The sequence below is a fragment of the Prosopis cineraria genome, unplaced genomic scaffold, assembly GCF_029017545.1.
Source record: "Prosopis cineraria cultivar Desert tree isolate PC_DT_omini unplaced genomic scaffold, ASM2901754v1 PC2, whole genome shotgun sequence".
NCBI classification, from domain to species: domain Eukaryota; kingdom Viridiplantae; phylum Streptophyta; class Magnoliopsida; order Fabales; family Fabaceae; genus Prosopis; species Prosopis cineraria.
The window spans coordinates 35441993-35469986 of NW_026555333.1; the positions used below are offsets into that span (position 1 = coordinate 35441993).

Sequence of the window (27994 nt, forward strand, 5' to 3'; positions counted from 1 at the left end):
TAACTGTCATACCTCGTTCTTTCTTTTTTAGTTTTGATTGAATATAAATAACGAAAAGGCCAGGCGAAGCGATCGAAGAATTAGTTGTCAACAAAGATTCCTAATTGTTTCTGACCAAAACAGAGGTATCTTTTTTTTTTTTTTTGGCCAAAAAACAGAGATATCCAGTTTAATTTATAATACACCTCACGAATGAATGGGAGCCTAGGTACTTCGCTATTTCATACTTTTTCTGTTAATAATTACTCAGTAGTTAATTAATCTATTAAAGCTATCACCAGCGCCACCCACGTAAGCATCATCGTCCTTGTAACGATTGAAAAGCAAAAGCAGAGCAACTGAAACATAAGAGAAATTATAATTAATTTTAACACATTTTAATTATTCTAATATCAAATTAATATTAAAAAAATTAAACCTGCAGACGTTCTGATTAAATAAAAATTACTGAATTCAAGTCATTTTCTTCCATCAAATAAAATTTAAGGACAAACCTTAATTATACTAAAACGTAAGATATAATGTGTGTGCGTGCGCGCGCGCGTAAATTTAAAAACAGACCTTAATTATACCAAAACGTAAGATATAATGTGCGCGCGCGCGCAGCTACTAGCAAATAATAGTAATAAAGACAAAAAGTTTACACTAAATAATTTCTGTTTCCACGACAAGAAAGTTTTGACCATTGCTCTCATTGATTATAAGTCTACCACTTCAATTCCTGCTAACAGTTGCACAAAAATCAGAATACAAAAAGATGTACTCCTTACGGTAAAAATTTTATATTTTTTTACTGAATCTCATTCATAATAAAATAATTATTTATTTTTAAATTAATATTATTTTTTACATTTATCCTTATTTAACAAGGCATTTATTTTATTTTAAAATTAATATAAAATAATTTATTTATTAGGAGTAACTTTGGAAGAAGATGCACTAATTACACTTTAAAATATTAATAATACCTTACTTTTTTTTAACATCAAATATTTTAAAAAATATTTTATATTTTTTATTGGAGGGAGTACTTATTTATAAAAAGCAAAATACATATCCAGATTCACTTAATTATGGTATCCCCTAGCTCTTCGTGACATCTTTGATAAAGGCATTGAGATTAGTTTCAGAGGAGCCACCATTTGCTATTGAAAGCTGACAAACACGTTGAAGCTCTTTGGCTCTCTTTCTCATATCTCTTCCATCTTTATCATTCAAATCCATAAACTTCTGCAACAACCCAGCAATCTCATCTCTACTTATCAATCTTTGAGGATCAACATCTTTCTTCACCCTCCAGCCAACTTTCCAATCTTCCACTATCATCTTACTGTTCAAATGCTGATCCATCACTATTGGAAAAGTAAGAAAAGGAACACCAGTAAACAGACCTTCTTTAGTTGAATTCCATCCACAGTGAGACCAGAAACCACCAATAGCATCATGCATTAACACTCTCAGTTGCTCACACCATTCCAATACTAAACCCTTCTTATCATCAACATCTCCACATATCTCTCCTAGCCTATGAGTCTCTTTTCTCGCTACCCAGATGAACCGAACACGGCTTAACCGTAAACCTGCTGCGATCTCATCGATCTGAGCTTGTGAAACTGAGAGAAAGCTTCCTTGTGAGATGTATATCACAGAGTTAGAAGGTTGGTTGTCTAGCCATTGGAAGTAGCTGTTGTTGAGGTGAGTTTGGTCATTAACATTTAAATAATAAGGTATGGCTGGGCCAATGGCATAAATGGGCAAAGAGAATTCAGATTTTAACACGTGAATGGTTTGAGGTTCAAGCTCGTGTATTGTAGGGAATAAGAGATAGTGTGCTTTGGGTACAAAAGAAAGATATTTGGAGGTATGTTGCAACATTCTTTGGCAGCTAAAGCTTCCGTCTCTGAGAGGAAAATCCACTAGACGGGTTGAGGAAATCCCAGGAAAATAATCCACACGTTTGTGGCCCACTTCTGTTGCAAGCATTTAATATAATAAAGGAAAAAAAACATAATTAATTAAGTTTGTATACTTTAGTTCGTTGAATTATATATTTCATACTCCCTTCATTTAAAAATATAAGATATTTTTTAAAAAGTCGAATGTTAAAGAATGTAAGGTATTTTTAATTTTTCAAGATGTAATCATTGTTTTTTTTTAAAAGTATATCTATCGATAATGACTTTATATTTATTGTAAGGTATTTAATAGATATAAATATAAAAATATAGGGTCAATTTGAAAATAGGTAACTACTTTATTAAGAGGTGAGATTTGATTAAAAATGTCTTACATTATTAAATGAAGGAATATCATAAAACTACTTTATTCTATTTAATTGTCCAAAAGGAAGAAAAGTCAAGTTGATTTTGTGTCATTTTCATTTTTACTTATCATGTTCATACTTTTCAAATATATATACCAACCTTCCTTGAAATGTACTTCCTCTTTGATTCATGATATACGGCATTTAATTTTTCTTTTTTTCTAAGTCCTACTTAGTTTAAGATATAGGACAATAATTTTTTCCACTGTATTTATATACTTCATTTATTATTATATTTGATAAAAATTTCATTAGAATTTTAGTTGTCATAATTATTAAGGCATTTCTTTAAAATATTTAATAAAAATGTAATTGAAAAGATATACAATATTTTAAAAAATTAAGAATTCAATTAATTTTCTTGAACAGCCATAAAAGTTACAAATACTGCCCTATGTATTGTGGATAAGAGGGAGTAGTTGAAATCTCTTTAATTTCAACACGAAAAAGTTAATCTGAATTTCCAAGCACCAACCTCCCTTGAAATACACTCCCTTGATTTAGTTAGTTTCAAAAACATAAAGCGTTTTTATAATTTTTTTTTCACCTATACCTATGTACTTCACTTTATATTATTCATTTAAAAAAATAATTTATTAAAATTTCAATTGTGTCATGATTAAAACACTTATATAGCATATTTAACAATGTTGTAATGGTCAAAATATACAATTTTTACCCTGAATTCAACTAACTTGTTAAAAAACTTTATCCATAAAGTAATTGCCACTTAGGGAAAAAAAAAATAGTTGAAAGCTCTGTGTGTTTTTGGAACAACGAAGCCACAACAAAAATTTTGTGAATGACAACAATCAAGTCAAATCAGCACTTAAAAATTTTTTACACTTCAACAGAAACTCGTCTAATAGTTAAAAGCTGGTTGAATATTAAACAGTCAACGCGAGTTTTCAGCCAGTACTTGTGAAAAGAAAAAAAAACAAAACAAAACAAAACCTCTATCCGAAGAGTAAAACAAAGAAGATAGTAGCACTAACCCGATGCATTGATGGGATAATGCCCATGTTGCTCTAAAAGATGATAGCGCTGGAACACTGATAAAAACGACGCCGACATTGTCCAAAACGACGCAACGGGGATATTCCTTCGATTACCGACTCCGACGACCCAGAAGAGAAGAGTATCATGTATGATCAGTGTAGGCGGCGGCTCAAGCCGATCCAGGAGCTGCTCAAACGGAGCTTCCATTTTCGTCAAGACAGCTTCGACGAAGCCGACAAGGTCGGCTGCACGATCCAGCTCGGACGGGATCACATTGGGTATAGTGCTGAACTGGACATTCTGGGGCTTGGCTTGTGAACCGATGAAGCCGAGCCATTCTTCAGTTACCACAAAAGTGACGAGGATGTCAAGGTTATGGGATAGAAGCAAGTTACAGAAATTGAGGACGGGGTTGATGTGGCCTCGACCTGGGTAGGGCATGGCAACCACGTGGCAGGCAACGGTTGGTGGGACCTCCATGGAACTGATGGAAGTGAGAAATGTTACAGAAGTAGGAAGATAGAGCTAATCAAGTGAAGACGATAATGATGAAGCAGCCCTTTGAGATGAGATATTGGAGTTGACTGCTGACTTGCTCTTTAATGTTTGTATTCCACTTGTTTGTTGGAGGTGAATGCTGCTCATTTGTATCCTATTTATAACGCGGACATAGAAGACAATTTTTCGTCTAATTCCCAATCACATCATTTAATTTTTATTATAAATTTTTTATTTTACCTTTCATTAAATGTAGGTGAAACTTTAAAAAAAAAATACTCCATTTGATTCATAAATCATTTTTTATCAAAATTAAAAAAAATTATGAGTAATTAATTGTCTAAAAAATTAATAATTTTTTAATTTTGTCCAAATTAAATATACATACTTTAATAATATAATTTTTTTTAATATTTAATGAAGGATAAAAAAATTTATAACAAAAATTTAATAATATGATTTATAAATAGGATAAAATTTTTTTTCCACCTTATAAATAAAATAAGAGAGAGTATGCTATTAAAATATGTAATTTAAAAGAGACAAAGTTTAAAATTTATTAAATTTTTAAATATAATTAATATTTTTAAGATTTTCCTTGTTGAAGGTAAGTTAGAAATAGTATCATAAGAAATAGTTGTTGGCTTCTGTGCGTCTCTTGTTGGGTCCCATGAACATCATTTATGCCATCACATTCAATGTTTGGAGAAATTTAAGGGCGCGTTGTCTGATTATTTTTTTTTTTCATTTATCCAGAAAACATTTGACGCCAGCATAGAGGGAAGTATTTCAATTGAGTTTGGCTACTCTCTTATCACCCTCTCTCTCCCTTCTTGTTAGAGAAGGATGCGTTAAATCAACACATAGTGAATTAGATTATTTAAATTTAAACCTCTCATGATAATGAGTTGATTGTATTTAATGCTATGATGTTAGGATATCTCATTAATTGTAAGTGGATTTGAATTAATACGAGTGAGAAATCTCCTGTAAGATAAAACTTTTAAAAACTATGTTCTTTGACGATATAAAATTTATATTTTTTATATTTTTTTGAATATATGTTTACATTTTTAAAATATTTTTAATCATAGAATTATCATATTTTAATTAAATAATTATATATACTCCTTAGTTTATGATATAAAGTATTTTTTAGAAGTCTTACTTAATTTAATATATAAGGTATTGAGTTCTTTTTATAATTTTTTCACTATATTCTTACTTAATTCAGTATTACTTTTTAAGAATAATTTATTAGAGTTTCAATTGTTATGTGTATAAAAATGAATTTCTATTGTTATTATTAAAAAAAAAGTATACACACACATGACATCTAATGATAATGATAACATACTTAAAAATATGTACAATATTTATTTAAAAACTCAATATTTTAACTATTTTTTAAGAATGGTAAAGTTGTTATCAATACCTATGATATGAAGTAAAGGGGTAAATTTAAGGGAGAATCACAATTAAGTCACACACAAGTAAGGGCGAGACCACCTCCAGCGAGAAGGGTCAAAGTTGGGTTGCTCAATCGTGAACAAGTGTCTATATATATATGTGTTTCATCCATATTATTTATAAAGCATTTCTAATATGTTTCATTTGAATTAAAAGAACTAAATCCTTAAAACACATTGGTCATGCCCCAAATGTTAAGATGTGACTAGCATGGGATGTGTAGTATTTATAAAAACCCACATCTCTAAAACCTTAATATTGAAAAATTTGATTTTAACCATAAACCCATTTATCATATAAAATAAAATTCTTTCAACATATATATTTATTTTAAACAAAGTTATGAACTTTCTTAAAAATTTTAGCAAAAACTCCTCTGAAAATAGGAGTTCCTAATAATTCTACAATAACGATTTTTAGAACAAGATAATAATAGGAAGCTTTACTCCTATTAGCAAACCCATAATATAGGAAATCAAACGAAGATTCTAACTATAATTTTTGTAGAGTACCTAGAATAGGATTTATAAAACATAATTTACACATTCAAGATTATTTCAAAAGATGATTATTCACAAGTTCCTCTGCTTCAACTCAAAAGTTAAGCCCCTCAATTGTATGTAGGGGTATAATATCAGCTAAAATATCTAAGATTAAAAAATAGTTTTTCAACTAAATAACATCCCAATTATATAGTTAAAAAAATATAGCAAGGAATATTATAATAGACTAAACATGTGGTAAATATAAAATAAACAATTCAATAAAACATAAACACTTCTCTTTGAATTCAAAGAATCTTCCATAACATTTTGTCCATATACAAATAGTAGCATTGTGTCCATCCTTGTTCATTTCAAATTATACAATGGTAAATGACTGGCATTCAAACCAAATCATTATACTAAAAAAATGGAGAATGTGGTGACATTTATGCATTAAACCATTCAAGAATTATATTAGTTTTTATCCATTATTCACTCTAAAAGACACGCATAAAGAAAAGGAGAAGGATGCAAGAAATTTTGATTTATAGTCCACATCAAGTTAGCAACAATGCAAAATGAAGGGAGAGAAAAGGATTCTAGCCATGCGAATAATGCAAGGGAAGAAGAATCGATCGATCTAAATAGAGGAGGAAGATGAAGAGTCTAGTGCACCAAATAGGAATCCAGTTATGAATAGAGGAGGAGTCCCTGATGTCTTCGCGTTTTGCAATCCAGGCATTTTCTCGAAAAACTAATATTACCATCATACTTAGGAGGTCCAAAAACATGGAACAGGAGGTTTCCCGTTATTAAAAAAATAAACCATGCGTCGTCACGCGCTACCATAAAAAATCTACACACCTCACCACTAGTTCACGAGCTGTCATGCGCCTTCTGTAGGAAGAAGATGATGACATCATCTGGTACGTGCCCAATAATTTCCCGCCACATGTCACAATTACCATGTCACCTTACCTAGTCAGCCATATTTTTTAAAATTACATTTTCACCCCAAATCTTTTCATATTAACCCTTAACTTTTTGAAATTTTGATATTGACCCCAAAAGTTTTTGAAATTTCATTTTGACCCTAAATCTTTCCTAAAATTACACTTTTGCCTCTTAATTTTACCTAAATTCTATTTTGACCCTTAAATTTTTCATAAATTACACTTTGACCCTCTATACGTCTAGAATCTCCATTTTACTCCTAGACTTTCCAAAATTTCCATTTTTCCCCTATACTTTCCAAAATTCCCATTCTACCCTTATATCCTTTTAACATTTTCATTTTGCACCTCAATCTTTCTAATATCCCTAGCCTTGACACTTATCAAAATGCCTTTAAGATATAGGCATGTGCACGAGGTTGAGATGAAATAGATGAGATGTAGGATACAAGAGTTGGAAGCCATTGTGAAAATGCAGCGAACTTTGTTAAACAAGAATAGAGAAAACCTAGAAGGAGATTCGAGAAACAGTAGTTCGTCATCCACTGACAACCACTGTCGTCCACGACAACAACAATTCTACCCTAATGACATCAAGGTAGACATTCCTAAATTTGAGGGAAGACTCTAGCCAAATGAATTTGTAAACTGGCTTCAAACTATTGAACGAGTATTTGAATACAAGAAAATTCTAGATGCACAGAAAGTCAAGATTATCACCCTCAAACTCAAGAAACATGCTTCATTTGGTGGAAAAACCTTAGACAGAAGTGAGAACATGAGAGAAAGTGCAAGATTGAGACTTGGGAGAAAATGAGACGCCAGCTCACCAGGAAATTTCTGTTAGATCATTACCATCAGAATAACTTTTTCCAGTTGTAAAATCTTTGACAGAGGTCTTTATCTGTAGAAAAATATACTAGAGAATTTGAATAACTCATGATGAAGTATCACATTCAAGAGAAGGAGGAGCAAACAATAGCTTCGTACCTTGCAGGCTTAAACACTAATATCAGCCGGCCAGTCCAGCTTCAGTAGTATTAGACTTTGGATGATGTAATCCATCTAGCCATGTGTGTTGAGAAATAGATGCCCAAGAGATCCTCTTTCCAGCCTTCTTCTTTTAGGGGTTATCTAGAAGCCTGTAAAGCAGAATTTCAGCAGACCAACTCCTTAAGCAAGCCATAATCTAGTGATATGTGCAAACCGTCACCTAATGCTACCAAGGAATCTAGCTCTAAAGCAATCAAATGCTTTAAATGCTAAGGATTTGGCCATATTATTGGGGATTGTCCTACCCGGAGGATTGTCACTATCAGGGAAGGATAAGAGTATGAAGCACCTGAAGAAGATGAGGAGGATGTTGAGTTTTATAGCACTGATCCTGTATATGATGAGGAGGTCATGCCTGCTGATTAAGGAGAAGTATTGGTGCTTCGAAGAAGTTTATATACAACTATAGTCAAAGAAAAACTTTGGCTATAACGCAACATTTTTCACACTCGTTGCACGACCCAAGGAAAAGTTTGTAATGTCATCATTGATAGTGGAAGCTGTGAAAATGTAGTATCTGACTATATGGTAGAGAAATTAAAGTTGCTAACACAAGATCATCCGCAACGTTACAAGCTTCACTGGCTCAACAAGGGGAATGAGGTAAAAGTTTCTAAATAATGCCTTATCACCTTTTCTATTAGAAACCAATATTGTGATGAAGTTTTGTGTGATGTTGTTCCTATGGATACATGCCACCTTTTCTTGGGGAGGCCATGGCAATATGACTGACATGCTATGTACAATGGGTAAGCAAACACTTATTTTTTTTTATAAAAGATGGTGTCAAGTTCACACTAACGCCTCTACCACCCAAAGAGATTAGCCAATGTTCGAGGGAATCTAGCGCCTTTAAGCCATTGGTGTCTTTGATGACTAAGGAGAAATTTAAGGTGACGAAGTTTGAAGCCTAAATGATGAGCTTTATTCTGGTGCTTGAGGTGAACGATAAGTTGACCAATCTACCAAGAGTCATTCCATTATTGTCTAAATTTTTAAATGTAATATTGATGAGATACTACTAGGGTTTCCTCTTATGTGAGACATACAACACACCATTAACTTCATTCCAAGAGCAATCATTCCTAACAAGCCTGCTTACAGGATGAGCCTTTAGAAACATGCCGAAGTCCAACGACAAGTTAAAGAATTGTTAAAGAAAGGGTTGTTCAAGAAAGTGTCAGCCCTTGTGTTGTACTTGTTCTTCTAGTACCTAAGAAGGATAGGAGTTGGAGAATGTGCATTGACTACCAAGCTGTCAACAAGATCACTATTAAGTATCAATTTTCGATACCTCAGCTTGATGATATGCTAGACCAGTTGCATAGTGCCATTACCTTCTCTAAAATTAAACTTCATAGTGGGTACCACCAAATCAGAATTCGACTAGGAGATAAGTGGAAGACTACTTTTAAGACTAGAGATAGCTTATATGAGTGGAATGTAATACCTTTTGGGTTAACAAATTCCCCTAGCACCTTTATGCGCCTGATGAATCAAGTATTGAACCCTTTATTAGCAAATTTGTTGTTATATACTTTGATGATATTCTTATTTACAACAAGAGTCAAGAAGAACACTTAGATCACTTGTGGCAATTTTGCAAGCCTTGCGAGAACATAAGTTTTATGCTAATCTCAAGAAGTGCACCTTCCTCACTAGTGAGGTTGTGTTCTTGGGATACATCATTACTGTAAAGGGTGTTCGAGTTGATCCAAGTAAAGTTGCAGCCATTAACAGTTGGCCAATTCCAATATCTATTCAGGAGGTTCAGAGCTTCCATAGATTAGCTTCTTTCTACAGGAGGTTCATCCACAATTTTAGTTCTATTACTACACCACTTATAGATTACACTAAAGGAAAGAAATTTCAATGGATAGAGTAAGCTCATAAAAGCTTTGAGGAGCTTAAGAAGAAGTTGATCGAAGCTTCAGTCCTAACTCTTTCTAATTTTAACTAAGTGTTTGATGTTAGTTGTGATGCTTCTAATGCTGACATTGGTGCTATCTTAAGCCAGGAAGGCTATCCCATTGCCTTTTTTAGTGAGAAGCTCAAAAATGCCAAGTTTAAGTATTCTACCTATAACAAACAATTTTACGCCATTATTCGAGCTCTCTAACATTAGAGTCATTATCTTTTGAATAAATAGTTCATACTTTTCTCTGATTATGAGGCTCTTAAGTATTTGAATTCTTAGTAGAAGATCAACTGTAGACATGCCGATTGGAGTGAACTCTTGTAGTCTTATCCATTCCTTATCAAGCATAAGGCTAGAACTTTAAACTCCATAGTTGATGCTCTGAGCTGTTGACATGTGCTGCTCACAACATTACAAACTAAAGTTGTTAGATTTAATCTTATCAAAGAGTTGTACTAGGATTATCCTAATTTTTGAGGAGTGTGGAAAGCAACTGCAAATCAACTTTTCCATCAGTTCTACAGACACAATGGGTTTCTATTCTGAGGCAAAACCCTATGCATTTCACAGCATTCCTTGAGAGAAGCCATAATTTGGGAAGTATATGATAGTAGATTAGCTGGAGATTTCGAACAAGATAAAACAGTTGACCTAATGAAGGAGAACTTTTACTGGCCTCGACTTAAATGAAATGTCAATAGGCATATATAAAGATGCAAAATTTATCACTGGCTAAATCCAAGGGTTAGAATATTAGATTATACATGCCTTTGCCAATTTTAGAAGCATCTTGGGAAGATGAAACTATGGATTTTGTTCTGGGTTTACCATGGACTCAAAGGTAAAAAGATTCTATCATGGTAGTTATGGATTGTTTCTAAAAAATGGGCCATTTCATTCCATGCCAAAAGACCAACGATACTGTTCAAGTAGCAGACTTATACTTTAAGGAGATTGTGCATCTTCATTGCATTCCCAAGATTACCACTTCTAATCGTGATGTGAACTTTCTCAGCCACTTTTAGAGGACATTATAGAAGAAGATAGGAATTAAGCTCTCATTTAGCAATGCTAGTTATCCCCAGACAGATAGTCAAATTGAAGCAATAAACAGGATTCTTGGTGATCTTCTTCACAGTTTCGTGGGGAAGAATTTAAAGCAGTAGGATCTTGTTCTTGCTCAAGTTGAATGTGCCTACAATAACTCTATCAATCAAGCAACTAGGAAGTGTCCATTTGAAGTTGTTTATGGTACTCGTCCCCTTAGTCCGCTAGACTTGACCCCTTAACTTGATAAGCAATAATATAGCTTTGATGCTGACCAAAGGGCTAAGGAAATTAAGAAGTTATATGAGCAAGTTCGCGAACAAGTCTAAAAGCAGAATTTGAGATACAAGGCTTAACATGACAAGCATCGGAGATAGCAGACTTTTAAGGTAGGATACTTAGTTTGGATACATCTATGAACGGAACGATTTCCTAAACAGCCAAACGCCAAGTTATCCTCAAGAGCTGATGGTCCCTTTAAGATTGTATAAAAGATCAACAACAATGCTTATAAGGTGAAACTTCCTAGTTCCTATGGAGTGTCTACCACCTTCAATATTGCTAATCTATCTCTTTACATTAACGATGATGCTAAATTTGACTTAAAGGCAAATTTCTCCAACCCAGGGAGGATGGAATGGAACAATAGTGAAGAAATGGAAGAAACGTATGGAAGAGTAGAAAACTGTCATCCGTTGGGTCACTACCATTAACACAGATAATAAAACATTTGAAACTTTCCATTTATCTCCTTTGCTCTGTTTTAGACTAGAAAACAATATAAATAGCATAGTATTCTCATGTACTGGCATCTTAAATTGAAAACAATAAACAAGTGTCTATTTTCATTCAGTTTCTGTGCCACAGTCAAAGCACCAAGCACATCGCAAAATAAGAAAGAAGAAGAAGAAGAAGATGCGACTTGGAGTGTGATCCATGGCAACAATGATAGGTAAATAGAGCGAGCGCACCAAAGACAGTAAGAAAAGAATGGAGGAAGAGGTAGAATTGAGAATCAAAGACTCTCAAAGCTTTCACTTTGTTAGTCCCCACAAAGTAAGTCCTTATCCAAACATTAAGGATCAAGCTCTTGAAGAACAATCCAAGGACTTAAGTGATAATTTTCTAACGAGGGCTAAATTGGGAACTTTATTTTTGATATCTTATTTCCAAGGGTGAGTTAATATTAATTTAGCAAATTTATTTCTGATACCTAACTTATCTTCTTGTTTATGATTTTAATGTTAATTTTATCAGGAATTAGTAGATGTTGGTTGCCATTGAACCAGCTGATTAAAGTCCAAAAATATATTACCTCAATGCTCTCAATAGGAAACCAAGGAATCAAAATATGTTAGTGATTTTAATTAATAAGTAAGTAAATTAATTAAGTTGTTTTTATATATATATATATATATATTTGTGTTTCAAATTCCTAATACTATATATTTTTTGCCTTCTTTATCAGGGCAATCGTGGTGTATCACACAAAAAGCAAACAATCACTTTTAAGAGTTAAATCTTTCAACAAGTCCTTCACTTGGACAAAAACAAGGGTAATAAGTAGTTATTGATTTTAATTATTCATAATTAATTCATTAATATATAATTATTGGTTGTTTTTAGTGCCTGAGACAAAACCAAGGTAGTATGGATTGTGGCTATAGTCTAATGCGATTCACAAAAGAGATCATTGCTCATGGCCGATCCACAATTCTAGAAATGACGTATCATTATAAATGCTAATGAATAATTTAATTTATTTAATTTACACAAGTAACATTGTAGTCATTTCATAGTAATTTTATTGCGGTAATTTCATAGTTACTTATTGCATGTTGTTTCCTGTGTTGATAATTGGGGTTTCATCGTGCTGGATAGGTGTCTAGCCACAACGAATGAGAATATTATTGGTGTTGGCCATGCTAGATAGCTGATTAGCCTTATGGATTACATGTACATGTTGGCGGCAGTGGATGGGTATGTTATCTGTGGTGGGTTGACGTCTGTGTTACATGCCATGGCAGATGGATTTCTTGCCATAGCAGACATGCACATATTTACCTTAATTGTCTGTTTTACCCTATTGTGGAAATTTTCTTAATGCTATGTTAATTTTTCATGCATAATACTACACTCTGATTATTGAAAGGATTTATATTTATTAATTATTTTAAAACCTTTAAATGATTTTGGGATCCTAACTTCTTGATCTTCTTTTATGAATTAAATAAAATGGTTTAGCCATGGTTGATCCTATCAATTGAGGATGATCTGGGTTAGTTGTAATTAACCAAAGCTAATGATAGAGATCATTATAATATTGCTCCAACAAAAAGTTCAAAATACTATGTGCCCCCCGTGAAAAAGTTTTAGAGCATTTTTACCTTTCAACCCAATTAAAAAAAAAAAAAATCTAGGTTTAGTCTCACCACACGGGTCCCATGAGCTATATTCATGTTGGAAAATTCAACGTTTAGTGAAATTTAAGGGAGGAATGGGAGTCTATCAAAAGGGTAAATTTAAGGAAGAAATATGGTTAAGTCACACGCAAATACAGGCAAAACCAGCTGAGGATTTTAACAGGGGGTCAAAGTTAGGTTGCCAATCTTGAACAAGTGACCATGTATATATACATTATATATGTCTCATTTATATAGTATTTCTAACACATTTTATCGAAATTAAAAAAAATTTTAAAAACTTGTTAACTATTCTTAAATCCTTAATGAGTTTTTCCAACTTTTCCCCTTTTTAATATACATATTTTATTAATTTATTTTTACTCACTGATATTTACCCTACATTTGGATGAAGAGACAAATAGGAAAGAAATGATTTACTATTTTTGGGGAAAATTTTTTTTATAGTTTTCTCTCAATTTTGTTTTCATCTCACTTTTCCCTCTATCTTAATGGGTCTGAAAGAGAAAATTATAATAAAAAAAAATCATTGATATGTCTTATAAATAAATTAAAAGAAATGTGTAGGTCCTCTCTCAACACGGGTCCCACAAGCTCTAATCATGTTGGCAAATTCAACGTCTGGTGAAATTTAAGGGAGCAATGATAGTTAGCTATCAAAAGGATAAATTTAAGAGAGAATCACAATTAAGTCACATAAAACTAGAGGTGAAATTAGCTCACTAATTAAAGGGGGGGGGGGTGAAAGTTGAATTGCCCAACTTGAATAAGTGGCCATGTTTATATATACATTTTATTTGTCTTATTTATAAAGTATTTCGAATATCTTTTATTGGAATAAAAAAAACTTTAAATTTTATTAATTCCTCTCAAATACTTAATGAGTTTTTCAACTTTACCCCTATCTAATATATGTCCTTTTTTAACATTTTCTTCATCAATATTGACCTTTTATTTTGATGAAGAAAAAATATGGAAGAAATACGACTAGGAAGGAAAACTTTTAAAAATGGTAAAAAAAAAAAATTACTAGTTTTGAGAAAATTTTCTCCTAGTTTTCTCTCAACTTTTTTTTTTCTCACTTTTTCCTCAATCTTAATAGGGGTAAAAGAAAATTATGATAACTAGAGAATAATTTAGTATTTGGGTTAACTTAGATCATAACTTCAAAATCTAATTAGTTGCTCTTGAATTAAGTGGAAAGCCAATTCAACACTAATTAAAAATCCCTTAATATACTAGTAGGTAATTAGGACACCTTATGAATTAAAGGGAAATAAATAATTGAATTAAAGTATATGTCCATAATGACTTGTCATCTCTAATATCAACTTGTAATCCATTTAACTTGTTTGTAAATCAAATTGTAAATATTTTATAAATTTACAAAAAAATATTTTATATTAACAAGATAACATTCATATTTTTACAACACAAAAGGCCATTATCATGATGAGGTACTACCAACATTCAAAAAGGCATTCATGAAAATCAGGGGTATTTGACTTTTATCTCAAAACTCAATTTCATGCAGATCCTTAGGCCTTGCTGAGAAATTTCAAGTTCTATTAGGCTTTCTCTGCAGCTCTCTTCCTTCCAAAGGCCTTAGATGCTATTCTCCCTTATTTAAATGTCTAGCCCAAATAAATACATAAAAAAACTAATGACCCAATAAGAAAGACATGTGCCGTCATTTTAGCTTTTCCTGCATGATTAAATTGTGCTTACTTGGATTTTTCATGCACCCTAGTCACTTGGAAGCTCTTGCACCATTAAGTTGCCTCCTTCGTTTGCCACAGTAGAAATGACTTCACCTTTACTTTCCAAATTAGGTAAGTCACAAGGAAGAAGTGACTTTCCCAATATGAAAAGTGTTGTTGGGCTTGTTATTCGGTCTCCACCTCAAACACTTCCCTTATCGAAGATTGCAAAGCCTCTTTCAAAGGATCATAGGCTCTGAATTTTGGGTCTGAAGTGGGTTCTTGATTCCTATCATCATTCTTGACAAGAGTCCCAAAAATGTGTGAAGTTGCTAGTGGAATATAGTACTAAAGAGAGTCTAAGAAATTTCCCAGAAAAGAATCTAGCTCCTTATACCTCTGCTAGTTTCAAATGGGGAACAGTATTCATTGATTGAAGTTCATGAGAGATTTTAGACACAGATATGACAAATCAACAAACTGACAAGAGCAGGCAAAAGGTTAATAGATTAAAATCTTCATGGCAAATGAAGATTGTCCTGAGACACAAGACGATATATGGATATCTACTACTACTAAATAATGTATTGCCTCCTTTTCAAATGAGGCAATTTTTTAACAATTACTATGTTTAAATATATATATATATATATATGGCATTTTACAAATTTTAAAGAAAATAACTTTTTACCTAAAATATCACTAGTTGTACATTGAAATTAATTACTTATGTTTTATTACTATGGTCCATTCTCCATGTATTTTGCAACGTTTTTGAAAAAAAAAAAACTTAAAATATTTAGTACCTACTATTTTTCTTCGTGAGTACAAGTTGGGTAAAAGTGTCTTATATTTGGAATGGAAAAAATAGCAGCAAGGTTCAGAAGATTCAAAACTTTAGACATTCTTGTGGACAAACATATAATATACCTGGATCAAGAGCTTGCAAGCATATGGTAGTTTCATTGTAGAAATATAATCCCCATTTTTACAAAATGAACAAATTCCAGTTTTCATCAGCTTATGGTGATAATACCCCAAAATACTGAACCCACAGACACGAAGTTCCAAGTTGACACACCATTTCAAAAAAAAACTCATAATAAACTCAGGATGAGAACATAGTGGATTGAGGCGTCTAAGCGAAACCTATAACAAATTACACAATCTACAAAGCAATGCCATACTTCAAATTACAGAACACTTTCCGAGCAAAAAACTCGTAACAATTAAACTACTTTAGAGAAATACAAAGAAACAAAATTAACTTGTACAATACACAAAAGAATTATATAAACATGTGAGTCATTGAATTTGTTAGTGGTGTCAGCGATGAAGGGAAAAACTAAGGTAATATGAAAAATTTTCTGAAACTCAATATTAAACAAATATAAACTATATTTGGAGTAAAAATCTTATCATACAATTACAAGAGACTTGTTTGTCAACAAAGAGTTTGCCCACAATCTTACTGCCGGGTAACCTGACACTAACCCTTCATTTGGATAGGAAGAAAAATAGGGAAGAAGGAAAATTAGGAGAAAAAAACTCTTAAAAATAGTAAAATAATTTGTTTTTGGAAATTTCTCTTCCTAATTTTCTCTTCTACGTATTTTCTTCCCACTTTTCCTTCCATCCAAACCAAGCCTGAAACTCCTTACTTTTTTCTCAGATATACGATCCCCTGACGAGCAACAATAAAATCACAACCCCCTGTTCATAGTGTTTCACAGAATACACGTCAACACTTATTATCATCTACAGTCTAAACATCAAAACGCAGAATACCAAATATAATTCACATTACAAATCCAAAACCATCAAACTGAGACAAGTATTCTCGTACCTTCCATTTATACATAGAAAACTTCATAGTTAATTTTTGTGATAGAATTTAAAGCGTTTAGCAGAGGAGGGAAAGTTTGAGTTCTTTTTTTCGTACTTAATGCAAATATAGAATACTCAATTATAAGATTGATGCTTACAGAAAATACAGAAATCGATTAAAATAACAGATCAGAGATCGCCCGCCGGAAAGATTTTCACTTATAGGCAATGATATCAGCATATAGCTATTGCTTGTCAATTGACATCCATTATCAATAAAAATAGTTAGAAGTTTGATGAGCACAGAAAGCTTCCCCAACTCATAAGGATAACAGGCAACATGACAAATCTCTTAAATACTAGGAAAAATGCAATAGATCCCTACACTTTGATTGAACTTTGTTTTTAGTCCCAATAGTTTTATACTTTTATTTCGTTATTTTCAATTCCTTTAGTTTGATCAGTTTGCAATGTTAGTCCTCGTAGTTTTAAAAATACACATAAGATCCAAGAACAGGCACTGACATGTGAAACGTTCACATTCTTGGAGGATCTAATATCTTCGACATGCTAATGGCTCTTAAGTCTTAATCGATTTGTGAACACTACTGGAGTTGACTAGATTGTTACGAAATCATAAGTTGTGAACTGTGAACAGCAGTCACTGATAAAGACTGGTCAATAGAAGTTGGGAACATAACCAAAAACAAAAATAAAATTCTCATTTGAGATTTACTGGTAGAAGTTGAAATCAACACTTTGCTTTTCTCCTTCAAACATTTATCTCTGGAGACACTCCTCTTAAAAATGGTAGCAATTTCAGCATCCCTACTCAAGACTATGTTATTACTTATAATAATACATACAGTCACTGATGTCACATACATGAGTTTGCAAGTGCATCTTGAAATTAAAAAGGAAAAAAAAAAAAAATCTCAGCAGCAGCTTGTCTACTAAGCTATTATTCAAGTGATTATACAAATGAAATTATGTATACAGTGTATAACATCGCCAGCCAAAGAAAAACATGATTACAATTAGCTTAACGTCTGTAATAAATTGAAAATCTTACATTCACAGAACACATACCTCTTCGAAAAATTCTAGAACCCTTTAGGCCCAGATTCCCTCAAGACGACAGGCTTCTCCGCCATGGCAAGGCAATACTTGGCGATTTCTCTGAACTTGGGGACGCTTCTAAGGTCCACCTTAGTCCCATCCTTGAGAGTAATCACGACGTCACCCCACTCGCCGATGAATCTAGGTACCACTTGAACGTCCTTAATCACCTTATACGAGAAATCGCTTCGGTCTTGGCCCGTGAGACCCGAAATCACTGTGACCCGGAGATTCGTGAACCTGTACCTGAGATAGAACGCCCTAGAAACCGCCGCGAGGGTTAAGGGCAGCCATAAGAGAGTGAAACCTAGAAGCAGGTTGGCAAGTAGGTCGCCATAGTGGGCGCCGCCGTCGAAGAAGATGGTTTCTCCGGCGGGTTTTTTAGGGGCGGACGGAGTGGCTGCGGCGGACTTGTTGGTCGGAGAGGACACGTGGAGCCTTTCAAATCGCCGGAGAGATTTGGAGATGGGCTTGGAAGAGAATAGAGGGAAGAGAGAACGGGAAGAGGAAGGAAGAGATTGGTGGGTTACGGCGGCAGAGGAGGGTGAGAGTAGCGGAGTGGAAGCCATGCCTTATCCGTCAGAACTAAACAAAGTGTAGCCAAAATAGTGATGAGAGCAATAGATGTTGGTGGTTGGCCATGATTGAGCCACATGGCAGATTCTTGTCAACATCCTTTTTCATGGTGGTCTGCTGACAGGTAAGCAAGAAATGCCCATGCCCACATAGCCTCAACATTTCATGGTGTGCGGGTGGGTGAGTGTTCTAAATATATCCATTTTATGAAGGTATCATATGGTAAAGTAACAATCACTCCATTAAATCAAATGTTATAATAAATTTTATTATATACTATTTAAAAATTTTTTAATTTTAAATTTTTGGAAACAATAACATATATGGAGAGTGTTTTGACAATAAAGATTGTTTTAAATTTTTAAAAGAAAAAATATTTTAATAATTTTTAAGTATCAATAAAATGTAATGATTATAATTATTAAGATACTCAATATTTAGCTGCCAATCTTTCAAAAAATATATTCTCAACGTTGCAATCAAGCTCACACACATGCCTGCCAGCCCACAAAATGTCCTCTATTTTTTATAAATAATTTAATTGTGTGTAGATTAATAAAGATTTTGATTTGAATCAAATTCTTTATCTAGATAAAAGAAATTATGGATTGGGATTTAATTCAAATACATATCCATTTTTTATTATATTTCATTTATAATTTTAGATTCTCTCTATATCATATAAATTTTACATTCCAATTACTTTTAACCTCTCATTTTCTTCATATTTTTCATTATTGATGTTTTAGTATTCTTGTATCTTTTCTTATTTCTCATTCTCGTCTCCCATGAATTGAAAAACATGGATAAACTTATCACTTTTAATTTTTCTTGTTCATTTCTAATCTTAACTCATTTCTATTCTTCATTTGAAAATTTTTTAAACTACAAATAAAAGACTTTAAATGCATGAATTTTAAATGTAGGATTTAAAATTTAATAAAAATTAAATTCAAATTCACAATCCAAATGTATATTTAAAATAGGGGAAATTCATGTTACTGCAATGTTGCTAAAGTCATAAAAGTTATTATATTTTATGCAAGAGGTATCACAACCAAACCCCAAACAATAAATCAACAATCAAGATCAAATACATAATGCCATAGAAAGTCCTTGCCAAAGAAAAAATATCATTCAACAATTAAAAAGACAAAATATAGATTGATTATCCAAGAAAAAGAAGGCAACAAAAGGACTCATCTAAAAAAATTGGAAAAGCTCAGATTTCATCTTATCTTTCATGGCTTGGGGTTGTGAATCAGGACAATGAAGATAACATCTCAAATTCAAACCTAGATCTATCATATCTCAAATATCAGTGCTTAAACCTAAATCTATTGTCACACCCTTCTGAGTAGAACCCTTGTTTCTCCATCTTCATAAGATTTGTCTTCTTCGTCTTTGCACTTCTAAGTAAACTATCTTTTGTCGATAAACAACATGGTGCTCATCACCCTTGATGTGATCTAAACCATTCAAATTTAATTTTTTTATTTTTATTTTTATTTTATATCTATCAAAATACGAAGCGAGAATTGCCCAAAAAACCTCACCAGAAATTTATTTATTGAGAATGACTTGTAGTCAAATTTAAAAATTGGGTCCCTCTTTGGCATTAAATGAGACCCGCATAATGACTACTATGCCCTTTTGAGAATTGAAAAAAAAATGAAACACAAACGATCCTCAAGCATGCGATTGATTGCATATTCGATAAGGGTCATTGCATCTTGGTCAACTATGGTAGAGATGGCAACATTAGTGGTGGTCATTATAGGTGAAGTGGAGGAGTATTTAGATGAGTATGGCGGTGCATTAACAGTGGCATTGGAGGACCATCTTAGGACACAATGTTGGAAAATTTTTGTTGGCTTTGGTAAGTTTGCACTATTTATTCGAATAATCCTATTGCTTTTCAAATTTCTAAGTGACATTTCTTCTCCCATTTTAAATGCAGTAGGTTTGGTTAGTCTTTATCAAAGTACATAATGGTGAAGGGGAAAGAATTAGAGAAAGGGAAGTTTAAGGTGATTGACTTGTTTGCACAAGTTTAAGTAGGATTTTTGGGTGGGCAAGGAAGGTAAAAGGATCTTTAAGGGAATAGTAGAAGTAGATAAATGTACAAGGAAAGTCTAGAAGAATTTGTTTGAGAGAGAAAGGTGTGAGTATGGTAGGATTGCAAAGAAGAAAGAGAAAGGGTAGGAGGTATGTTTTCAACAAAAGAAGTGGACTTACTAATAAGGTGCTCCCTAAAACAATTTGTGAAAGTGGCAGTTCTTGTGATGAATACTCAACAATTAAAGTCTAGGGCAAATATAATTGGGTTTGTTAAGATTCTAGATGTTAAGTGCACCAAATTACACCATGCTTTATGTGCTAAAATTATTATAGTATTTGACCTAGCAACTTCATTAGTATTCATTAGAAATGTGAGCTTAGTGATAAATGAGATGTTAGTTAGAATGTTAATGGGATTGCCTTGTAAGGATTAGGAAGTTGTTAAAAGTGGCAATTGGTAACAATAACTTATATTTGGAGTTTAAAAAGAAGTATGATAGAAAGAGGTTTAGTGACGTGAAGAGCATGCTCATGTCAATTAAGCATGATGAAATGTTTGAGTCATTATTTGTACTTTTCACCCTTAGGATATTGTTGTGCCCTACTACATCAGGAATTGTCAAGCAACGGCTATTAAAGATGACATGTTGTGATAAAAGCACATTAGGTTCAAACAATTGGTCCAATCTTGTAGTGAAAAATTTGATGAAAGAGGTTGGAGATTATTAGGATGCTTTGAAAAGAGGAAAAATAGGGAAATATTTTAGTAAATGCCTTTATTTTTTTTATGGTAAGAATCTAAACTTGTGTATTTTAATTTAAAATTTATCTTGATTTAGTTAGTTAGTCATGTTAACTCATATATTTTCATGTAGATATTGTTGTTTGAAAAGAGTCAATTGCTTGGTATTGCACTACCATTACAAGGTTAGCCACTTATGTATTGAGATGATGAGAAAGTAAATGAGATAGTTTAGTTGGGGAAGTCCAATGTGCTCGAAACATAGGAGGTGATTTAAAGCCATCCAAAACCCTAGGAATCAAAACACTAAGTAAGACTACGGCTTGCTCAAACTAGCTCGTAGCCATTAGAGGTTGACAAGAAAGAAGTAGAGCCTTTAGATTGAGGCATTACCAAGAAGGATTATCATGGATCTTAACTTGCCTCTTCTAGGTGTGGTAGTGGCTTTGCTTCCTTTGAAAACAAGATCAAAAGAAGTAATGATAGAGAAAGGGGAAAAGTAATAAAGTGGTGGCGATGGTGGTGGTGTAGGAGGAGCAAAAGGAGGAGGAGGGAGGGAGGGAAAGGAAAGCAGAAGAGGGGCAGGAGGCATGAGAGGAAGATGAAGAAGAACCAAGAGCAAATATGCAGAAGAACCAACAGCAAATATGTAGCGAGAGATTGAGGGGAAGAGCTTCAAAGGTGCAGATAAGATAATAAAAAGAAAGTAAATATTAGATGGTTTATGAATTTCACTGTTAAACATAAAGTTTTAAATTTATTTTAATTTTTCCATGATAAATTTTTGACTGTTACTATATTTAAATGTTAAATATATTTATTTAAGATGGCACTTTTATAAATAACTATCAAATAAATACTTTCTCAATCTTAACCTAGAGTTATATGATGCTCTTTTATAATAACCATTAAATATTTATTTATATATTTGACACTTATTTTAAATAACTATCAAATATTCTTCATATCTATTTATTTGTTGCTTTTTTTAAATAAATGTCAAGTATGAAGCATCATATTTAACTAATTTTGTAGTAGTGTTTGCATTAAATTGTACTTGGTATGAATATCAATATGACTATCTTTACTGCCATTCTTTCTTTTCCTCTTTCCCTTGAATTGGACTTCTACCCATTTCTTCTATTCTTCATCAAGTATCAAATGCATCTTGTGCCATACTTTTTACCATTTAAACTATCAAGCTCAACCCTCTTAGCTTGTTCCAGATGATGAGTCCTTTGATCCCTTAAGATCAAAGAAATAATACTATCATATGGAGGATGATCTTTCTTCTCCTACCCTTTGATGACACTGTACATGCTACGACAGATAAAATCTACAAGGTTAATCTCTTCATCTTGTAGGATAAAGGTCATTTCTTGTCATTGCTCTTATAATGCATGGGCAAAACTGCCAAACTTGTTAAAGAAAAATCTTGAAAACTATGTATTGCGAGATTTTATTTTAGAAAGGCAGCTCTCATGGAACTATCTTATAGTCAAGAGTAGGGGGAATATCTCACATCAATATAGCCTAATATTCCTCCTTAGAATATGTCTTCATAGCAACATCCTCATCGTCGTTGTCTAGTTTAGTTAATTTCAACCCATCATCTCCACTTAATGAAAGCATTGTTTCAATCGATGTAGGATCAATATGAATATCATCATCGTCTTGGGTTAATGTTCATATCATCAAATTATGAAGATCCTTATATCTAGTCTTCCAGAATGCATCCAAGTTAAAAATTATCAGAATATCATAAGTTGTTATTCCCCATTTTCTTGCATATAACAAAAATCCAAATGTATATAGTAGAAGAGCAGCTATATATGATTGAAGACTATTGCATGTAGTCTTCCATAATGCATCCAACTTAAATTTTTTTAAGATATCTCATTTGGTTATTTGAATAAATAAAAGTTTTCTTACATATAATGGAAGTCCAAATGCATATCGTAGAAGTCTAAATAAATAGAAGGGCTTTATACACCCTAGTGTGTTGCCATGGGGTTCTCCAATCCTTTTTGTGAAGAAGAAGAATGGAAACCTACATTTATGTATTGACTATAAGTAACTGAACAAGGTGATTGTAAAGAATAAGTACCTGCTTCTGAGGATTGATGATTTATTGGATCAATTGGAAGGAGCATCGGTGTTTTTTTAAGATCAATTTGTGATCGGGTACCATCAATTGAGGGTAAATGTAGAAGATGTGCCTGAGATGGCATTTTGTACTCAATATGGTCACTTTGAGTTCTTGGTGATGTTGTTCAAATTTACGAATGGGCCTGTAGTTTTTATGGATTATATGAATTGCATATTCTGTCCTTTCTTGGATCAATTTGTTATTATGTTCTCAGACAACATATTGATACATTCTAAGGATGAGGAAGAGCACACGAGGCATTTAAGGACTGTGCTAAGGATTTTGAGAGATAACTACTTGTATGCCAAGTTAAGTAAATGTGAATTTTGGCTACATGAGGTAAGATTTCTTGAACACATGGTGTTAGCTAAAAGTATCTTAGTAGATCCTCATAAAGTGGATGTGTGTTGCAATGGGAATGACTAGGTTCAATGATTGAAGTGTGAAGTTTTATAGGTTTGGTTAGGTATTATCAAAGGTTCATTCAAGGATTTTCATAGATTGCAATTCCTTTAACTTGGTCAAAAAAGGAAAGATTAGTCTTTCATTTGGGCTGAAAAGTATGAAGCCACTTTTTAGAAGCTTAAGGAGAAATTAACCTCAGCATCAATATTGATTATTCCTGATCTGCAATTACCTTATGAGATTTATATAGATGCTTCTTTGAAAGGCTTAGGATGTGTAATGCAAGAAGACTGAGTAGTAGCATATACATCTAAATAGTTGTGACCTCATGAGGAGAGTTATCAGACGCATGACTTGGAGTTAGCAATTGTGGTATTTGCTCTCAAGATTTGACAACATTGTCTCTATGGTGTAGAGTTTAATGTGTACAGTAATCAAAAGAGTTTAAAATATCTTGTAGATAAAAAAGAGCTTAACATGCGGCTGAGATGATGGATGAAATTCTTGAACAATTATAACTCTGAGTTTAAGTACCATCTAGGAAAAGCCAATGTATTGGCTGATGCTTTGAGTAAGAAATTGTTACATATAGCTTGGTTAATGGTTCAAGAACATCAATTGTTGCTGTCTTTGCTAGAGGTGTAGCTTTAGGCATAGGATTACACTCTGAATATAGTTCATTCAACAATGATTTCTAATGAATTTTGGAAAGAAATATGAGAAGCTTAGTTGAGAGACAAGTTCTTATCAAGTATTTGAGAAGATATAGTAGAGGGTCATACCATTCTTTTCTAGTTCAGTGATGATGGGTTTATCTTATACAAGGACAAAATTTATATACCCACAGATGAGGAAATTAGAAAAAGATTTTTGGAAGAAGCTCACTAGAATAGATATGTGATATATCCAGGTGTGACTAAGATGTATCATAATATGAAGAGGCATTGATGGTGACAAGGTATGAAGCAAGATATTATTGAGTTTGTGAGCTGGCGTCTTACATGTCAGAAAGTGAAGATTCAATAATTAGAGATTGGCTAGAATGCTTTAACTTTTAAAGATTCCTTAATAGAAATGGGACAACATATCAATAGACTTCATGTCTAGTCTATTGACAACCATTTTAGATATAACTCTATGTGGGTTATTGTGGATCAGTTGGTGAAGTCAACGCATTTCTTGCCAGTTAAGACCACCTATGATGACATGGGGAAGTATGTAGAGGTGTACGTGAAAGAAGTGGTAAGACTGCATGATGTACCTAAGGACATAGTCTCAGATCAAGATTGTTGGTTTACTTTAAGGTTCTAGGGATTGCTATAGAAGGTTGGGTATTGAGTTGAGGTTTAGTACCTCCTATCATCCATAGATTGATGGATAGACTAAGCATACAATATAGACTTTGGAAGATATGCTTTGATCATATGCCCTTGAATGTGTTAGATCATGTGTTTTGATGATTACAAAATCAAGAGAAGAGGTATTTTTTATGTGTGCAGATATAAAGAATCATGGATGAAGATAAAATCTCATGAGCATGACGAACCAAAAGAAGATGAAGAAGTTTAGGATAAGTATTTTTAAACTCTCTTAGATTCAATATGAAAACTTAGAGAGCTTATTCACCTTTCTTAAATCATTAAATGGATGCATCATATGTCTCTTTTATATGTAGTAAGACTCACCTAAGTATGTTAAAGCTTGCAAACTTTGGTCTTCTTGCATATGGTTTTTTATGGAAAAAGTTTGCATTGTAAAGAGGTAGAATCACGTGTGATTCTACAGGTCATTCATAAGTTTTTGCATGTTAATCACACTGATTGCTAGATCACAAAGTAAGAAGAAGTGCTTCACGTGTGATTAAGCACTTGTGTGGGATGTTTTGTTTCTACATGCAAAACCACATGTAAAAGGCCTAATTGTTCACGCAAGTTTTAGTACCTAAATTTTATTGAAATATAACTAATTGCATAACCACGTGTGAGACACTAATAGTATCACGCGTGATTTATCACTTACTAGACATTCACATATTATTTTTGCTGAGTCTTAAAACCTCTCAAACCAAGCTAAAATTGTTTACATATATGATCATTGATTCACATATTCATATCTCTTAATCTTGTAAAATCTTGCTTGAGGCATGCTGAGTTTCACACATGAATATCTATTAGATAAGCTTATATATTAGTACTACTAATTTCACACGTGATAAGGATCTAGTTCCATGTAAGTTTTTGATCACATTAAAATGACCTTAGCATTCTGCCAACCATTTCATGTAAGAGAATGTAAAGGTTCCATATGTGATTTGTCACATAAAATTGATGATAGTTCTTGATGTACAACACCACACATGAGAGTAAGTGGTGCACTTGTAAGTTTTAGCACTTTGTTATGACAATATATTTATAAGTGCAAAACCATGCGAGAGAGCAACATGGCACCCCATGTGATTAAGCACATAGAATTGAATGATTATTCATGAGTGCAGAACCACACAAGAGAGCAACATGGTACCACGTGTGATTAAGCACACAGAACTGAATGATCCTTTAAAAGTGAAAAACTATGTGTGAGAGAATAAGGTGTTCATGCGTGATTTATCATATTCAGTTTTGTGAAACTTTCTTAGTGTAAAAACACGTGTGATGATGCCAGTTACTCACAAAAAAATGCACCAACAGATAGAATCACTGTTTCAATGGTCTATCAACTTTCAAAAACTATATAAGTGATTCATTTTGAACCAAAATAGAGACTATTGATCTTTGAGTGAACACAATATCATTTTTGCATTAAAAGAGCTTTTAAATTGTGATTGTACATATTATATCATTCATTATTCTTGAAAAGAATTGTGAAAAGGCTCTCAAAGTTTTATAAACTTTCATTTGTATTCACATCTACTCCTTTAGAGAGTTTACTATAAAAATCTTCTCTCATCATCTCAAAAATTTTGGAAAGGATTTTTCAAGTGTTGAAACAACTTGCTGGATTGTAGTAAGGTGTGTTAAGTGATTTAAGACAAGGTTAATCTTGAGAGTTGTACTGTGGTGACAAGCACCCATTAAAGCTTGTGTTTTAGTTGAAAATCTCAAATGTAATCTTAAGGACTGGACATAAGCCAAGATATGGCTGAACCAGTATAAATCTTGAGTGTGTAATCTTCTTCCTTTACTTCTTAACTCTTCACTCTTTTTAGTTTCAAAAATTTTTAAATGTCACCCAATTCACTCCCCTCTTGGGTGCCAACCTATCCTAATAGAATGAAAAGGCAGCTGGGACAACCATTTGCCTTTAGCTAAGTTCGTCGATAATAACTATAACATCTTAATTTTTTAATCCTGTAATTAGTTATTAATTAGAGGTGAATTAGTAATAAGTAAATGATTAGAAATTTGGATGAATACTTAGTGATGTGACTTATTGGATGTTTAATAAGCAAATATGAATAAAAGACCCACATCCCAGAATGAAGCATGTGAGTGCGATGAGAATTTTTCTCACTATACCACAATCCATGGCTAATGTTGCTTGCACCACGGCGTATGGCACAAAAAATGAATCCTTAAGTCGTAAATCAGCTTGAAATTTAGAAAGGAAATGAGAGAAAATCATGAGAGGAGAAGAGAAGAGAGAGGGGATCAGCTAGGGCAAGAAGGTTTGGGAGCTTTGAAGATATTTTTGATCGATAGTCCTCACTTTCGATTCTACTATAATTTCTCTTAATACAAGTTATAGAGAAATTAAATTAGAAAAATTTAAGGGTTTAGTTCCTTACCTTATAGCAATATAAAGGTTCTCGAGAGTTAAATTTAAGTTTTCTAATTAGTTTGGGGTTGAACGATAGAGCTTTGAAATTATAGGCTCCAATTAGCCCTAAATTAAAAGAAAAAAGGATGAAAATGGAGTAGAGGTGAAATAGGATTATTAGAAGTGATAGGAAATGGCAACTAAGGGATAATGAACCTAGATTAGTTAAGTGGGAAGGAATAGACGGCTCAAATACAGCCTTAATTAATAGTTAAGTAGTTTTGGTCAATTGAATCAATTGACTAAATGTGTGTAGATTGGCATATTGCGCGTGTAATTTAAGAAATGAAGCTTGTAGCAAATCGTTAATGGTTATAAAAGTCCACGGGTAACCTTTTTTATGACAAAAGGATTGAGATAATTAAACAACTTTCTCTATTCGATTATCTACTGTAAATATTTGAAAGCATGAATATTAATGCATGAAAAT

At 32.9% G+C, this 27994-nt stretch overlaps 2 protein-coding genes across 3 annotated transcripts; both read right to left on the reverse strand.

Annotated features, from left to right (window-relative positions):
• Positions 1-67: 67 nt before the first annotated feature.
• Positions 68-3955, reverse strand: LOC129303659 (UDP-glycosyltransferase 87A1-like). The gene is made up of 3 exons (XM_054943113.1): positions 3319-3955; positions 1140-1970; positions 68-338 (listed from the first exon to the last, which is right to left on the reverse strand). Exons 1-3 carry the CDS (start codon positions 3800-3802, stop codon positions 247-249), a joined length of 1407 nt encoding a protein of 468 aa, XP_054799088.1. The 5' UTR covers positions 3803-3955; the 3' UTR covers positions 68-246.
• Positions 3956-14627: 10672 nt separating this feature from the next.
• LOC129303977 (uncharacterized) lies at positions 14628-18408 on the reverse strand. 2 transcript variants are annotated; one of them, XM_054943585.1, is made up of 2 exons: positions 17786-18408; positions 14628-15169 (listed from the first exon to the last, which is right to left on the reverse strand). In XM_054943585.1, exon 1 carries the CDS (start codon positions 18382-18384, stop codon positions 17800-17802), a length of 585 nt encoding a protein of 194 aa, XP_054799560.1. In that variant the 5' UTR covers positions 18385-18408; the 3' UTR covers positions 14628-15169; positions 17786-17799. The 2 variants fall into 2 exon arrangements, with proteins under 2 accessions (XP_054799560.1, XP_054799559.1); XM_054943584.1 differs by lacking the exon at positions 14628-15169 and adding an exon at positions 16228-16582 and having other exon boundaries at positions 17786-18407.
• Between the last annotated feature and the right edge of the window lie 9586 nt (positions 18409-27994).

Excerpts from the sequence above, each read along its gene's own strand:
- LOC129303659 (XM_054943113.1), bottom strand. The coding sequence starts at position 3,802 with ATGGAGGTCCCACCAACCGTTGCCTGCCACGTGGTTGCCATGCCCTAC. Across the intron at positions 1,971-3,318 it reads TTATCCCATCAATGCATCGG|AAGTGGGCCACAAACGTGTG; the intron begins GTTAGTGCTACT and ends TGCTTGCAACAG. Across the intron at positions 339-1,139 it reads TCAGCTTTCAATAGCAAATG|TTGCTCTGCTTTTGCTTTTC; the intron begins GTGGCTCCTCTG and ends CTTATGTTTCAG.
- LOC129303977 (XM_054943585.1), bottom strand. The coding sequence starts at position 18,384 with ATGGCTTCCACTCCGCTACTCTCACCCTCCTCTGCCGCCGTAACCCAC.